Source organism: Pocillopora verrucosa, chromosome 9 (assembly GCF_036669915.1).
Source record: "Pocillopora verrucosa isolate sample1 chromosome 9, ASM3666991v2, whole genome shotgun sequence".
In the NCBI taxonomy this organism is placed as follows: Eukaryota; Metazoa; Cnidaria; class Anthozoa; order Scleractinia; family Pocilloporidae; genus Pocillopora; species Pocillopora verrucosa.
Genome location: NC_089320.1, coordinates 1662714 through 1680159, shown reverse-complemented (window position 1 = coordinate 1680159; position 17446 = coordinate 1662714). Strand labels below are relative to the sequence as shown.

At 38.4% G+C, this 17446-nt stretch overlaps 2 protein-coding genes and 1 pseudogene across 2 annotated transcripts; 2 read left to right on the top strand and 1 right to left on the bottom strand.

Annotated features, from left to right (window-relative positions):
* Positions 1-624: 624 nt before the first annotated feature.
* LOC136283346 (uncharacterized) lies at positions 625-4356 on the top strand. The gene is made up of 4 exons (XM_066171980.1): positions 625-765; positions 2003-2312; positions 2785-2963; positions 3176-4356. Exons 1-4 carry the CDS (start codon positions 744-746, stop codon positions 3580-3582), a joined length of 918 nt encoding a protein of 305 aa, XP_066028077.1. The 5' UTR covers positions 625-743; the 3' UTR covers positions 3583-4356.
* Positions 4357-5600: 1244 nt separating this feature from the next.
* LOC131780542 (uncharacterized) lies at positions 5601-9798 on the top strand. Its single transcript, XM_059097147.2, has 4 exons — positions 5601-5756; positions 7911-8256; positions 8673-8854; positions 9166-9798. The coding sequence occupies exons 1-4, from the start codon at positions 5735-5737 to the stop codon at positions 9537-9539; spliced, it is 924 nt and encodes a 307-aa protein (XP_058953130.2). The 5' UTR covers positions 5601-5734; the 3' UTR covers positions 9540-9798.
* Positions 9799-11149: 1351 nt separating this feature from the next.
* On the bottom strand, positions 11150-17135 carry LOC131783691 (uncharacterized; annotated as a pseudogene).
* Positions 17136-17446: the final 311 nt, after the last annotated feature.

Genomic DNA, 17446 nt, shown 5'->3' with positions numbered 1-17446 from the left:
TATGCTTATGACAACTATTGACATCTTCCGCTACTTGCGTGACACTGAACAGAACTCACTTCAATTGTTTACGTCAGAAAATAAGGCTTTCTTCTGCCTTCAAATTTAGAAAATACAGATAACCGACTTTATTCTGGAGGGAGGTGGAGGGGTGAAGTAACAAGCTTAATTCGCAATGAGGTTCGTCTATACCAGTCATTCCCGATAAGAAGCTAAATTAGAGCCACGTAGAAATTTCAGCGCTTATATGCAAATTTCCACGTTCATGTGATAGTCGCGTGATTCCGTCATGCGATCTTTAAGGTCAAAGAGGAGAACACGAAATCTTTAAAAAATTAATCAGCCATTTATACTTGGAATATGTTTATTCTAAGCCTAGAGGAAATGTTCATCAGACTGAAATTTTTCATTTTTAGGTTTAGCATTTAGCTTTTGTGGAAAAAGTTTCCTTCCGGATTGACTGGAATACTCAATAATACTTGTCAGTGGATTGTTTTAAAGCGCCATTTTTTAATCCTATTTTTCCGATTCCGAGAATTGGGTTCTGCCCCTTTTTTTTCTGCATTTTTAAGTATTGTTCGCAGAGCCAATAAAAACGGTTCATTGGCAATTGTTGACATCGCCACACCTTGCAGCTGTCTAGGTCTTAACAAAGCTAAGAGTCAATCGTGCGTTTACTCAAACTGTCACTTCCGCACGACAATCAACTTCTCTGGCGTTGCTTTTGAGGTATCAAGTCCAAAATGTTTGCCTTGCTTCTTTTCGGTAAGTTTTATAACTCATCCATAGAAATCATCGCCGATTAATGACTGGAATTCTCATTTATATATTGTGTTCTTTTATCTGCACAAGCGCATTTTTATGAACTTTGTGGTGTATCCGCACTGCCAGGGCGCGATGGCTCGCATCAGGCTTCTGTTAATTGTTGTCTGCAAGAATTGAGACTGATTACACAAATGCATACCTTGAGTAAGTCGCAGATTTTTTTTATAGACGGTCTGAAATTTCTCGTATTGGTTATTTTAAACCCACCACGTTTCTCATAGCTCATCTCGCCAACCAGACATTTCTTAGTTTCTATTTCCAAGAACCCAAGCCGAAAGCGGAACTATACAGACTTCCTGTTAAGATGACACAAATTCCGAGAAAAAGGATGAAATTTGTAGATAGAAACAAGAGAGATGACACGTTTTGAGCTCGGTAAAGAAATAGAGAAAGATATTTTTTCCGTCTTCTCACGGGCGTGGAACAATCGCCTGATGAAGACTAGCAGTATTGTAGTCGAAACATCGCGTCATCATCGCCTGATGAAGACTAGCAGTATTGCAGTTGAAACGCCACGATTAACATCCAAAGTGACTCCATCGTGAGACAAACGAATAATTTACAGGTAGAGCATTGGAGCCCGAAATACGAAGGTCTGAGGTTCGACTCAGAACGTTTCCTTTGTCCCTTCTATACGTTATACCACAATGAACAATAAAAACTTCGTTTAAGTATCATATATCATAATATAACCACAGTTCGACTTTCTCCCAACTTGTCTTTTAATAAACTCAAGTCGTAATTGAAATTCGTGCCAATTTAATTGAAATTCGTGCCTATTTTAAAACCTCATGTAATGTCGATCACGATGAATTCGCGTGTTCGTCGACAACAGTTAGTGGTCCAGCAATCGAAAATTTGAGCTCCGAAATTAGAGGTTAACTCTGTAATCATCTAAAGGTTTTCATTTACACATTTATGAAATTCATATTTTCATGCTTCCACGAAATGGAGTTTTCTAGTTTTCACATTTAATTCATTCAGCGAATCTTTTTCGATTTAGGAAATAGACGCAGAAGTTTGTAATGTTTTGATTAAATTTGGCGTTCTAAAAAATTTAAAACGATTAAAAGGAAAGACCTACCGCAGAAATTATTACGAAGACTCTACACTTAGTGAAGGATTTGTTTGAGTGATATACATTAACTTCTGGGTCTAATTGCGTCCATGGTCACAGGCGTTGTGTTGGTGACAGCTCAAATTTCAGCCCTCACGCCTATCCCAGTGCGTGTGCACTTTATCACCGAGCAGAACCAAAAATTAGATGGGGACACGACGAAAGACTACCTCGCGGCTCTGTGTGGAGGCTGTGCCTTTCAAGGTTTAAAAGCTCTCTTCGGTGTGAGCCTGGTCAACAGGGACTGGAGTTACGACACGGGATACTACATGACAATAACCGTGAAAGATACTGATGGAAATTTCATCGCTAACAATTCTGATGCAAGCGGCATACCAGTACCGGATTTCAATTTCACCTATGTCGCCAAGTAAGAGTTGTGCCATGAGTTGAATTAAAGCTTACCAGTCAGCATAGTCACGTGTTATCTCATCCACGGATCAAAATGTGATTTACTTCACAGGCACTATTTATGATCAGATTCCTTTGCAGGAAACAAATAACTTTTTAAATTTTACCTCGCTCTTCAGTAGTGGCTTCGAAGCTCAGTTGGAGGTAGTTCCGATGTTTTATCTGAAATGCAGCCAGGAATATTTTGATCGGACTTCATAATAGCTCAGATCTCTTTTAATCTGTAAACACATTTCGATCGCTAGTCAAACTGATCTACTCCATACATATTATTTGAAAATAAGTAACGTTAAGATAAACCTTGTTTCACTTCAGTTGTGAGACTCCCCCCATGACTTCATCTTCTATAAATAGCTCTTCCAACCTGAACTGAATTGAAGTGTCTTACTTATGCGGATAGTTGAACAATTCGATTTTTTTTTTCCATATAGGTACAAAAATCTGTTCTTCCAAGTTGTAGCAGGACCAGCGGCTACATTTGTATTTACGTTATCCCTGACGTTCGATTACACGGACCGTGTTTATCCGCAAAGCGAATGTACCCATCGATGGCAAATGACAACCTCGGAAAACACTGTGTGGCGGAAATACCGAGGAGGAAATAACACAGGTAAATTATATATGACTGTTCAATTCATTGTTTTCTTTAATCTACTGATATTCCCGTAAATTAATTCCGTAATAGGGGCCTTAATTAAGCAGTCAGGAAGGCAACGCCGGGAGAAACGTCGATTAAAAATGAATTTACATTTTCATTTAGAATGTCACGCATAGCTGGATGTGTCTACCTTCTCTTACGAGATTATACTTCTTTTGTCACAGCTTTACTGCAGCCGGTTTTCAAAACAGCAATCACTCAGTCTATTGAAACTGAGGATTTTAAGTTGTACCGCCTTGACTATTGCTTCGGAGACGAACTTTCCTATAAAATCGCCGTCAGCGTCATCACAGAGGATCAAAAGTCTGGATTTGTCACATATGTTTGCAAGAAGACGTACATGATAAAACACGGATGTGATGTACGAACCCCATATCGTGACATATCCGGGGGCCCCGTGAACGTAGTGGTGATGGATGTGGAGAAACCAGCTGACTTTGGACCTGTTCATGTCCTTCTTAGCGGGGATGGGCGTCATGGCCAAAGTAACCGATTTACCTTGGCAGCCTCGCTCCCGTATACGAGCACTGATCGGCACGTAAGGCATGGAGGAGCAACAGTGACTAATTAGTAGTTCGTGTAGTGTGATCGTCCGGGTGTGTGTAGTTCTGAACATCACCGACAAACTAATCACAGAATCGACTGGGACTCTGCTAAATGCTTAACCTACAGTACAAACTATTTTCAACGACTGACTCTGGAAAGCTGGTTCACTAACTTAGAACAGACGCCTCTCAACAGATGTCAACAATTACCAGCACCTTACAAACGACTCATTAACGACGTGAACAAACCGACAAACAGACCGACAAACAACAGACGGATCGAAACCGACCAATGACTGTTAACAAACTCTACACGAGTCATCCAGCCAATCACATCACGGCTAAACAGACCAATCACGTTCAACAGACCAGACTTTATAACATCATCGACTGACAACTACTCCTCACTTGACTCTGAAGATGACTATCGCACAGATAGTCGAAACGTCAGTCACCAACAACAGTTCTTTTCAGAACTACACACACCCGGACGATCACACTACACGAACTACTGATACTCCTGGGTTCAAACCATTTACTTTAGTGACTAATTAGTGAAGCCAGCACCCCTCCCTCTTATTATTATTCTTCTAAGATTGATGCGGAAATGAATCCGTCAGCATTATATAATAAATCAAAAGCATGAGAAGACAACTATTGCACATTATTATTATTTTGTTTTCTTTTTGTTTTTTGTTTTTGTTTAAAATGTGGCTTGGCTATTTGGTTTAGTGCCAAAAGTTTCAAGCAATTATTCGCTTCGTCCGGTCTTTGAATAAACTTATCATCAATTAACTCTATATTTGTTTTGTTATGTGCGTTTGAAGTCTTTCAATATAATTTCTCCCTAAAGACCGGTTATAGACCAACATCCTGTTTACTCATAAAGGGTATCTGTGAAATGTCTCGTTTGACTAAACGCCTTAATGCCTGAGTTATCAATGCTACCCACTTTAACTTAAATGAGATCATTCTAATATCGCCAGAATCATTAAAAGTTAATGCTCGTTTAATTTTGTTATGTCCGGCATAACAATTCTTCCAGAGATCTCTCCGTGCTAGGAAAGCAAGAGGAGTGCCGCATCCGATGTAAGGTTATCAAGCCCAATACAATTTTCCGTATGCGAAAGACGATTTTCCGATGAGCCAAGATTAAAAATTATCTTTAAATTCGTAGACTTCTTTTCAAATATCATCCTGTTTTTCTGGGAAACATGGGAAAAAATAGTTGTTAAAAGTAACAGTTACGTGCTGGAATGAAGGTAAAAGGTCACAAGTGATTTCCGGGCAGACTAGTGACCGACCGACTTGTTTCTTCCCATAAATTTTTTTCCAAAAGTTTTCTTTACCTTAATTCGCAGGCCATGCAATCGCGAATTTTGAAGGTCTAAGTACTGTTCCTCTCAAAAAACCCGAGTTTCGTGTATGCGTGACGTATGCTTATGACAACTATTGACATCTTCCGCTACTTGCGTGACACTGAACAGAACTCACTTCAATTGTTTACGTCAGAAAATAAGGCTTTCTTCTGCCTTCAAATTTAGAAAATACAGATAACCGACTTTATTCTGGAGGGAGGTGGAGGGGTGAAGTAACAAGCTTAATTCGCAATGAGGTTCGTCTATACCAGTCATTCCTTATAAGAAGCTAAATTAGAGCCACGTAGAAATTTCAGCGCTTATATGCAAATTTCCACGTTCATGTGATAGTCGCGTGATTCAGTCATGCGATCTTTAAGGTCAAAGAGGAGAACACGAAATCTTTAAAAAATTAATCAGCCATTTATACTTGGAATATGTTTATTCTTAGCCTGGAGGAAATGTTCATCAGACTGAAATTTTCCATTTTTAGGTTTAGTATTTAGCTTTTGTGGAAAAAGTTTCCTTCCGGATTGACTGGAATACTCAATAATACTTGTCAGTGGATTGTTTTAAAGCGCCATTTTTTAATCCCATTTTTCCGATTCCGAGAATTGGGTTCTGCCCCTTTTTTTTCTGCATTTTTAAGTATTGTTCGCAGAGCCAATAAAAACGGTTCATTTGCATTTGTTGACATCACCACACCTTGCAGCTGTCTAGGTCTTAACAAAGCTAAGAGTCAACCGTGGGTTTACTCAAACTGTCATTTCCGCACGACAATCAACTTCTCTGGCGTTGCTTTTGAGGTATCAAGTCCAAAATGTTTGCCTTGCTTCTTTTCGGTAAGTTTTATAACTCATCCATAGAAATCATCGCTGATTAATGACTGGAATTCTCATTTATATATTGTGTTCTTTTATCTGCACACGCGCATTTTTATGAACTTTGTAGTGTATCCGCACTGCCAGGGCGCGATGGCTCGCATCAGGCTTCTGTTAATTGTTGTCTGCAAGAATTGAGACTGATTACACAAATGCATACCTTGAGTAAGTCGTAGATTTTTTTTATGGACGGTCTGAAATTTCTCGTATTGGTTATTTCAAACCCACCACGTTTCTCATAGCTCATCTCGCCAACCAGACATTTCTTAGTTTCTATTTCCAAGAACCCAAGCCGAAAGCGGAACTATACAGACTTCCTGTTATAATTACACGAATTCCGAGAAAAAGGATGAAATTTGTAGATAGAAACAAGAGAGATGACACGTTTTGAGCTCGGTAAAGAAATAGAGAAGGATGTTTTTTCCGTCTTCTCACGGGCGTGGAACAATCGCCTGATGAAGACTAGCAGTATTGTAGTCGAAACATCGCGTCATCATCGCCTGATGAAGACTTGCAGTATTGCAGTTGAAACGCCACAATTAACATCCAAAGTGACTCCATCGTGAGACAAACGAATAATTTACAGGTAGAGCATTGGAGCGCGGAATCCGAAGGTCTGAGGCTCGACTCAGAATGTTTCCTTTGTCCCTTCTATCCGTTATACCACAATGAACAATAAAAACTTCGTTTAAGTATCATATATCATAATATAACCACAGTTCGACTTTCTCCCAACTTGTCTTTTAATAAACTCAAGTCGTAATTGAAATTCGTGCCAATTTAATTGAAATTCGTGCCTATTTTAAAACCTCATGTAATGTCGATCACGATGAATTCGCGTGTTCGTCGACAACAGTTAGTGGTCCTGCAAAGTCTAATCACACATGCGTGAACGGTTGGATCTTCAGAAACTCGTTCACTCGGAAGATCAGACTTGTACGGCGTTCCATCGATTCACAAACAAATCACGCATTTCTTGGATGGGTTCGTTCAAATGGTGTTATTTGCATCGGTTCTAAGAATAACAGCAAATGATTGTTTTCACGGTTATAACTTTTTGGCAGTTGTCATGGAGACGTGGGAATAAAATGACGGGATATTACCAGGACAAATCACTCTAGGCTGACATCGCTGCTGGCTTTTATGCTTTCTTCTACAATAAATTTCTTTTAATTTACATCAATTTTAATTTCTTTGCGTGTATTTTAATTTGATTGTAGGTGGTACGTCGTATATCTACAGTTTGTATTTACATACATTAGTTCAACCTCTCTCCCTCGAGGTTCGTGTTCAGTGTCTGGTTCTCTATTCGGGAGGGTTCAGGTTTCCTCCCCAGATATATAAGGGGGTTTTTCCTGACGGGCAGCAGCAACGCATTTGTAACTTATACCAGCGATCATAGACCTGTCCTTCAGAGTTTGTTGTCAACATTGTCATTTTTTTTTGTTGTTGCTGCCTTTGCAGTATTTACGTGATTGTATGAATAAAAAGAGACTGATCCTTGCTTTATACTGGGCCTCTATCCAGTACAGCAGTCAGTGCTCCTATTTTACAATGAGTGATTCACTGTCCCGATTGTCTACCATTTCGAAAATAGGGAATAGTTAAAACATGAATTTGTAAACTGCAATTGGTGAGATTGACCATGAGCCTGTGCCAGAAATCCAATGCCTTCGTTCCAACCGTAGAGGATAAAATCACTGAAACTCGCTAATATAAAATGCTGAAGGCTAGCGGTAAATTTTCTCTCGGTACAAATTACCTGAATTCATGCTTAGGTTTATTCAAAATTTGGCAATTTTATTGCTCAATATCCAAGGGCCTAAAATATGCAGTGGCTGACAAGGAGGAAAAGGAAACGTCCATGCAATAATGGTGTTAAGTTTCACATATTTCAACACAGGCTCATGATGTCTAATCGAGTGGCTTATCAGATTGTTTACGTGATTCGTTTTATCTTGATCGCTCACACAGCCAGCTGTAAAAATCATGATCATAAATTAATGTAACTGATTATCAGATAATTTCATTCTTCTTTACTTTTTATCACTTCCTTCCAATTATTTCTCCATTATTCTTGTTTATTAACCATTATTCATTTTTCATGATTCGCAGGCGCTGTCTTTGTCTTTGCCCAAGCGTCACCTTTCAGGATGATTGAGCTTGAAGATAGTCTTCCGCTTGCCCCAATCCCCATTCCGGTGGAAGTACAGTTTATCACACAGAGAGATGAGGTATATACTGGCAAGAAGAATCTCTCCTATCATGCTGCTCTCTGTGGGGGATGCAGTTTTGACGGCTTGAACGCTCGCTTTGCAGTTAACTTGGTGAACAATCCCTGGGACAAAGATGAGGGAGATTACATCACTGTCTATGTCAGAGCTACGGATCCTACTGGCACGATCATTGCTTCGAATGAGGATGACATTCTTCCTGACTTCAACTTCACGTATTTCGCTAAGTAAGTACAATCCCACACTGACTAAAAATTATGTTATCCAATATTTGGGGGGTTATTATACTGCTACCTGCAACCAGGTAACTATGCGTGTGTGTGTGTGTGTGTGTGTGTGTTGAGATGATGGATGGACGGATGAATGATGGATGGATGAAGAGACAAATAAATGAATTGGCTGATTGATAGCTTAATTGGTTGGTTTATAAAGTGTTTTCCAATGTCAAACTTCATTTTTTGCCTTTGCTTTTGATAGCTCCATCAAGCTATGTGCGATGTGTTCCAATCCGAGAACCGACGTTCATGATCAATCAATTCAAGCAAATCATCTACCTTCTTCAACCTTTCCTTTTCCTTCTCTTGGTGGAAATCATTTGAAGTGTTCTTAAGTTTTTCTCTTCTTTTTTTTTTTCCTTCGTCAGGTACAAAGATTTGTTCTTTGACGTCATAACAGGCCCAGCTCCCTCCTTTTCGTTCACCCTTTCTCTGACATTTGATTACAAAGACAGAGTTTATCTCCCTCGACCCTGCGTTCCTCGTTGGCAAATGACTGCTGAGGAATACGCTGTAGCGAAGAATTACAGCAGTAAAGATGTAGATTCCGGTGAGTAATTTTGTATCATTATCTTTTCATGGAGAATTTCCTTTCCATATGGTGAATATTGTATTAAATAGTGCCTCCACTTAACGTGTTAAATCCTGTCGCTATTTTGGATGTTAGCGTGAGTCACGAGAATGGGTTGGGTATCAAAAGATTTACTGAGACAAATACCTTAGGTTCCAAAATACTAGCCTTGTTCAAAGCCTTGTTCGCGAGAGCCGTTTAACCTTAATGAGCGCACTAACCTGTCTTTTCGAAACGATTTTAAAAGAAAGAAAGGTTTTAAGCCATGTCTTATTTTAATCATTCCACAGCATACGACCTTATACCAATTTTCAAAAGCGCCTCGACTCAAAGCGTCCTTACAAGGAACAAGAAATTTTACAGGCTTGATTACTGCTTTGGTCCAAGTCATCACTACAACGTGACCATCACAGTCATTGCTAATGATCAGCAATCAGGCTTTGCCACATATGTCTGTAGCAAGACTTACGTTGCCAAAAAAGGAACCTGCGACGTCCTGACCCCGAATTCCGACATATCTGGCGGAGCAGTAAATGTTGTGCTCATGGGACTGGATGGACCGATGGATTATGGATCGATAACAGTCCGTGTGCGTGGTGATGGACGATATGGCCTGAGTAACAACTTTACTCTTGCTGGATCGGCTCCTTACACGATCTTCTAAACTGTCTTAAGACTTAAGACTTTTTTTTTTCTTTCCTTTCCTTTCTTGTTTTGTTTTCTTTGTTATTTGTCAGTTTGCTCTGTTTTCGCTTTAGTCTTTTTGTTCAAAGGTACTCGGTTAACACAATTTGAGTTGTTATTTCCGACATTTCCCTTGAATGATATCACGAAATTTAGCTTATAAGATCTCTGTAGAAAAACGCGAAAGAAGTAATCTTAAATCAAGCTTGGAAAAGATGATTAAAGAACGGTCCTCTGTCTTTCGATGTTTAGCGTTCCTATAACTAAGAAGATTTTAACCGATTTCTCTTTTTTCTCGCGTATATCCTTCACATCAGTCGTCATTTTTCGCAAGCTCAGGCGAATACAGGCAGCCGCTCCCTCCGTGCGAGAGGCGAGTCACGCGGGCCTCTCACGCGTGAATCGATTCCCGTGCTTCCTCTATGTGACTTCCACTCGTCCGCCAAACATTTTATGCGTTTTTTTTCTTTCGTTCCCTCGTGTTGTCATTGAACAGCGCAGAGCGTGAGGAAAGCTGTTTTCACTGGGTGTCGTAACTTTCCGTTGCTTACATGGTGTCTACAAGCGTTGCAAGTTCGGAGACTTCCCACTTTCAATTGGCTGTGGTATGTTTTCCATCCTTAGCTTGCGAATTACATGAAGCAAACAAAGGGAACCCTCCCCCCTACTTTTCCAAGACTTTCTTTTCTTTATTTCTCTTTTTGTCCCCTGTTAAGTGGCTTGGAAGCAGCAACTGAAAGAATATTAATATTGAAATACAAAACAAAACAAAACAAAAAAACAAAAAAAATGAAAGACAAAATCTTGTTAACACTCTTTTTGAAATCTCGCCTCATCACAGATCGTTATACAAATTTACACCACCTTCGTTTGCATTGTCATCTCTGCAGCTTGAGTTTGCACGTGCAAACCTTTCACTTATTTGCATTTCAGTTTCCCTCTCGAGTCCATCTATTTCTTTAGTCGAAAGGAGGAAAAAAATACGTCTAAAATCTCGTCCATCTATCAAGTCTAACGTCCAAACTCAGCGCTTAGCTGCATCGAAAAGCTGCCCGCGCTGAACATATACACATGAACTGATTGCTCTAAAATGGAACGCACGGTTTGAGTTAGAATTAGTTTGTCGGTTATTATTTCTCGCACTTTCCTTAAGTGGAAGTGCTTAGAGCTGTTTTCGACTTGCGATGCAAATATCAAATCGTTCCTCTGACGAAGCAAGCGGCAAACTCCTCAAGAAAGAAAAAAAAAAAATCTGCACTCAATCCTTGTAGCATATATTGTAACTCAAGATATGCTGTAAGTTAAGAGTCGCGTTTCTCCAATTCAGTACGCGGCTACACCTGTGTTAGAGAAAATAAAAATCAGTCGATCAATCAAAAAAATGAGACTGAGGAGCTTGTAACCAAGCCTAGCAAAAAGGGTTTAAGGGTACATTTAAGTACCTTAATTTGGCAATTATTAACCATAATGACATTAGTCTCATTTTTCAGTATGGTGCATTGTTTCCTTGACCCTCTCGCAGACGTGATTAACATGTAACTTCTCCCAACAATATCAATACATTATCCAGCAAACAGGTAATGAGAATACTCAAAGTTGTTTATTTAATCTTTTACAAAATACTCATAGCTAATTTACAAGAGAATGTTTAGCAGCTAAAGGGGAGAATTAACAATCAAATCTTAGGACTTTACTGGTTAAACCCCTCTCTCAAGTTTCTCTCCTTTGTTTAAAGAAAAAAAAAAACAAAATAAACAAACAAAAAAATTCAGCAAACAAACCAAATAAAAACAAACACACATACAACCACATTCAAAACCAAAAGAAAATAAAAAGGCAAAAGAAAAAAAACCAAAATAGATTAAGGTGCTTCAAAAGAGAAATTTCACAAGCAGATAACTTATCACAATATAGAAAAGATATCATGATTATTTTAATTATTCCAGAGAGTGACAAAAGCTAAGCAGCTTGGGGTTTGAAAGCAAGACCCCACTGGCAAAATGTACAACTAACTGAGGGTAATAACCTTGTAAACAATATTAGTATATACCACATACCCTGTAGGTGGAGTGCCTTTCACATGCACTGATTTGCTGGTTTGGAAGTGAATAACAAGTGCTATTCACCTCCCAGCAGGCAAAGGGCCATACATTGTGCATCAATGATTTAATATCCAACCATTTTTTAAAGAAATGTTCTTATTTGTAAACTAATTTTTTTGGTATTTGTATGGTACTGATATTCTAAAACAATTATATTCGCCTCAGTATTGGTGAAAGCAGTGGATATTTACCAAGCCACTTCCCAGCTCAGTAAATATCCACCACTATTCACCTCCACTTCCATATGTGACTGTAGTTATTGACATCAACATAGTGGTAAATTTGTCAATTTTTAGTATCCATGTACATTGCAATGAAGTAATTTTTTTGCATTCATCAACTTCATAGTAAAGTATATTTAAAGTTTCAATATTAGACTGAAAGTATGATAAAAACACAAACCTTGAATTTTAAATATATATCAATCTGTGCTAAGGTAAGAATACTAAAGGTTACTACAATCTGATAAATGTTTTTCTTTTCATGTTTTTTGGTTTGCTACTGATGCTAGAGTGACTAGCATCTAATTTCTCCATACAATACCAGTCCCAAATCACACATTAAAGTTAGTGAGAATAAAGGAAATGGTCACCAACCAAAGAAGCTCTGGATTACGAAACAAATTCTCCTCATCAGCATCTTAGGGAATGTATAGGGAACAGTATGGAGAATATGCATACTGATGCTAGGGTGGAAAGGGTTAATATCTGAATCCTATTTCTGTGAAACACTCCAGAATTTGAAATTGGTCACTAAAGTGGCTAGTTCAAGGTATGAGTATGTAAAAAAAAAAAAAAAAAAAAATATATATATATATATATATATAACCATTCTAATTTTTTGACAGTTTCGTATAAAAAACATTAACATGAAGAGAAATTATACTATTGTTCAATTTGGTCAATAGTTCAAATGTTTGATCTCCTTCCTTGAAAATCATTAAGAAAATCGTGCTATCACAAAACCAAACAAAAATGAAATTCAAACTGTGGATTCTATACTGCACCACAACATTAATATTAGCATTCAAGAAAACAAAGCAGAGTGCAGTGCAGCTCATCTGGTCCATTAAATTATTCAAGGCCTGTGTTTTTCTTGCCTATCAGAGAGAAACTGCACAATTGCATAGACACAATCATTTCCATGTTGTAGTAATCTTGAAAGTTTTCTCAAATGCTTGTTCTGTAATAGCTCTGTCAAGTCACTCTTTAAGATTTCATCAATTCTTTCCATGATAAATTGCAATCGGCTCATGTGTTGCTTTACATCTTTAGATGTGGACTTTGACAAAATGGCCATCTTTGCTGCACCTTCGAGTGTCAAGTGGGAGTAAAACTTGAATTCAGTTGCACTCCTTAGTACATTTTTGCAACCACAAATTTGCAGAATCTTTTCCACAATTTCACCAAATGCGAAGATAGGTGAGCTGTTCAGACTCTCATAGGATTTTACAATCTTGTCAACATTTCGCAGTCGCTTTCTTTGATGTGACATAGCTTTGCTTGATCGTGCCATCTTGTTTTTGAGATATATTGAAAAGTATTCTGAAAAATGAGTACTGCTTGAGCTGATAAGGTCTAACTCCACTTCCTTTGACTGCACTTTTTGCTTGCATTCTTCCTGATGTTTGCTCATGGGGGTTAGACACTCCCAGCAGAAAGCCGTCTGACACATGATACAGTACATAAAACTACAGCCAAGGTGTTTTTCTATTGGATAGTAGCAGTTTGGACAATTTCGCACCATAACTGAAGTTATGAGATCCTCTTTCTTCTGCTCAATTTCTGCATGAATGTGCTTGGTGAGTTCCTGGAATTTCTCTTCACCTGCACATGAAGCTGGCCAATGTGCATTTCTACCACACTGGAAACACCAGAGCCCTCCACAAGAACAAGCTACAGAGACTGGGCTGCTTCTATTGGCCATGGCACCAGACGTAGAGACCTTAAAAATTTTCACACACTTGCTGGAGGGACACCACCTCAATTCTGAACTGGATTCTATGACTTTGTTGATTTTCTGTGACAGGAACTTGTCATACCAGGTAGGCACTAAAGCTATAATAGTGGCCTTGTCAACGCAGACATTGCACTTATGTCCAGGACACTGCAGGTTTGTGTTCCCCAAGCTGATCTGCGTCTTCAGGTGGACTTCCCAGCATTGATTGCAGAAGGTATGTTGGCAGTGTTTTAGAGCAGTAAAGGGAGTCAAAAGTTCACTCTCTGTGGGAAAACAAAATTTGTTTAACTAAATATAAATTTTATATACTTACAAACAACATAATCATGAGGATTACAGTACATAATTTTTGCACTACATTGAAAATTTTTGTGTATTACTCATAAGAATAAAATGAAATTGTATTAATGGCAGTAACCACACCACTGTATTGTGAACAGCAGATAGTGATGGAGAAAAATGGTGCATACAAAACACAGTTTACGTTATGTAAAGCCAATTATTCTCCTTTGCTTTAGCTCTTAAAGTTCCAAGATCTGATTGTTAATTCTCCTCTCTAGCTGCTACACATTTGCATGGAAATAAGTTACGAGAACTTAGCAGTTTAGATCAAGATAACAACTTCTACCTGATAAATTTGTGTATTCTCGCAAACTGTTTTCTAGAAAAAGTTAATGGATATTGTGATGAGAAGCTACATGTTTATCACCACTGGTAGTAAGAGAGTTATAATATTTTTCACATCAGTTTTTAATTCTCTTTTATTTATATTTTCAATGTGATTATAAAGTATAAGGGAAGGGACGATAAAAACCTAAAAACTGTTTTGAAATTTGTTGAAATTTATTGAAATTTGAATCAAAACATACATTTGTATCAAACATTTCAGTACAAAATAAGAATGATATAAAATGTAAGCCTTTCCAACTTTTAAACCTCCTTAACCCTTAACACCCAAACATCAGTATCTGTATTCCTTATACTAATCTCTACACATTTCCTTTGGTACTGACAAAGAGAATTAATTTAATAATCAAAGTTTCTTAGGTTGGCCATCATTTTCTTTATTCCCATGATCTAAATGAATGATTCAGCAGTATTGCTGTAAGGAGAAATGGTCACTGGTCACTCTTTTGGTTTTAAGGGTTAAATCATTTTAATTTGCATATAGACCAGTTCATGACCAGGTAATTTCAGTTTTAAAGTTCACTTGAACCAGATTAGTTTATATCAGTGTATATGCAGTTTGTTTAAGAAATAAACATGTAATGTGTACATTAAAAATTAAGCCTGGATATAGGACTAGTTGGGAAAAAGGAACCAGGTAAGCATTATAACTTTTAAGCAAAAGCCTGTAGAGCTGCAAGGAACTTGTCATTTTCATATATTGACTTAAATTTTAATACTTGAAAAACCTTACCCAATTCCAAGTAGCATATACCACAAAAGTTGTCTAGTGGTTCTGCAGTTCCAGCATCATCTGTTCCATGGCCCATCAGAACACTCATGCTGAGCAGATCTCCTTTCTTGATTTTTGCTCTTAGTTCAGATTTTATTTCTCTTTGTGAGAATATCTCTGATTTCCATCCAAACATGGAACCAAGCACATTGGTAGAATTCCATGTTTTTGCGTGGTTGTGGGAGTCTTGCATAGAAGATGGCAAAGACTGGTAACAATATTGCAAGCAACGAGCTGCACAATTAACTACATCGCACACTCTCCAAAAGTCTTTCTTCTCACTTTCCAATTCCATGAAGAAGTTAGTGATTGAATTGCAAAGATCACCAGAGAGGTCCGGAGTATTTGTGGCATGCAAACTAACATCTACTGTAGCACAGTTCATTTCACAGTTCAGCTGGCTGGTCACTTCAAACAATACACAGCAGGATTCATTGGTAAAGCTACCACTAGGAGAAAGAAGAGGAATTAGGTCAATTGTGAACTTCCTAGGCAAGCTGCCTCCTTCCAAATACAAGTCTTTCCAGTCCATGATGAGCTTCCCAGGCTCCAAGTCACAAACCAATACTTGCAAAGGAGCTGCCAGCTTCTTCTCTGATGGAGGAATCATTAGAGGGACAGTGGTTGGATTCTGGGATGTGTTCATGCTTGGCTCAGGATCAATGAAAACAACACTCTTCTTCCCATACCTAAAACACTGAGTCACTGATTCATCTTCACCATGTCTTGGTTTTGCCTTCTGTTTTTTTTTCTTTAATGGGTGTCTAGAAAGTTCACTGATGTAAGAACCAATATCAAACCCATTACTACTCCCAGAGAATGTCTCTCTGGGGGTCTTCCAGCTACTAAACCACTCTGCATCCATTACACTAATTTTACTCTCAGAGGCTTTATGTGATGAGTATATCTGACAGCGTTCACCTTTACAAACTTCTTCATTCCTGAGCTCTCTGTCAGAACAAAGACCCCACCGGCAACCCTTGTTTTTTACGCCCTTGTTCTTGCATCGTGATTTGCGTGGATTTCTGAGAGAATACTGAAAAGACCAACGATAATTTGTCGGGGATCCTTCGCTGCATTCAGGGTATTCGTTGCTAGGATACCAGTAGGACAGCTCATAACCAATTTCAGGTTCCAACTCGGTTGAGTCACTCTTCTTCATTAAATCTTGCACACGAGTGTATTTGCGTTTTTGAGGAGTATACACTTCGTTTTCTCTGACTTTGTGGACAGAGATGCAATCTGCGTCGACCTTTTGTCGCATCCGTCGACGTATAATAGCAACACTGGGCCTAAACGAAGCATCAGTTGTGTCTTGTCCACTAGCTTCATCTGACTGTTGAGATAACAGCCATCGTTTTCGCTTTTTTAAGGAGTACACAACGCTAGACATATGTACTCCGCTTCCAGCACGCAGATGCCGAGTGGACGAGAGAGTGAAATCACCAAGGCCATCCTCTATATCGTTTTCCTCAAGGAACTGTTTGAGTTCATCGTCAGACATGTTCTCTGTTGCTCTTGTAAACTTGAGTAAAACTTCCGGTTCGTGGCCACGAAAACGAGAAAAAGGATGGCGAACAGTTCGTCCCGTTTTGACACCATATTTCCCTCTCTCTTTCCAAACCATGGCTTTTTATGTGTCACACAGTGGATCACGGAATAATTCCGAAAGATCGCATAGTGTTGTACAGCTCCAAAGCCGTTTATATAACCAACCTCGACCGCCATGTTGGATTTCTTATTGTGGTGCAATAAGCGTTTTGATTGGACACCAAGCTTTGATATTTTTAGCAGCAATTAAGACAATCAAAGTGAATCAATCAAACTGAGCTAAATTGAAAGCACTACGTAATGTGAAATGACGTCATGAAATCACTTTGCATCCGTCATTAGGAGAACAGGACACAACTTTGAAGCAGGTTTTCAGAAGAATAATGCCTTTTACTATCTTCTTTTTTTTTACTTTGCACGATATAAAGATACTAGCTGCAGCAAGTGCTTGGCCGGCAGAAAAAAATTTAGTGGGTTACAGGAGCCGCTCCTTTGGGTAACTGATCCCTTTCGAGGCGAAACTAAACACTATAGTTATATTCCACGATGATTCTTGACAGAGTTCAGTAATTCTCTTAAAAAAAAAAAAAAAATTGGCTTTGAAACCATTTTTAACTATCTAATAATCTTCTTATTTTTGGAAACCTGAAAACCTTTATTCATACGATCAAGCTGCTATATTTGCCTTCTTAAAACTTTTCTGAAATACTCGAATAATTGTGAATTCCGTTCTTCCCAACTAAAAGCATTTTTTAAAAACAGTTTTTGATCTACAATATACATACAAACTAACATTTGTCACAATTGCTGGTTTTC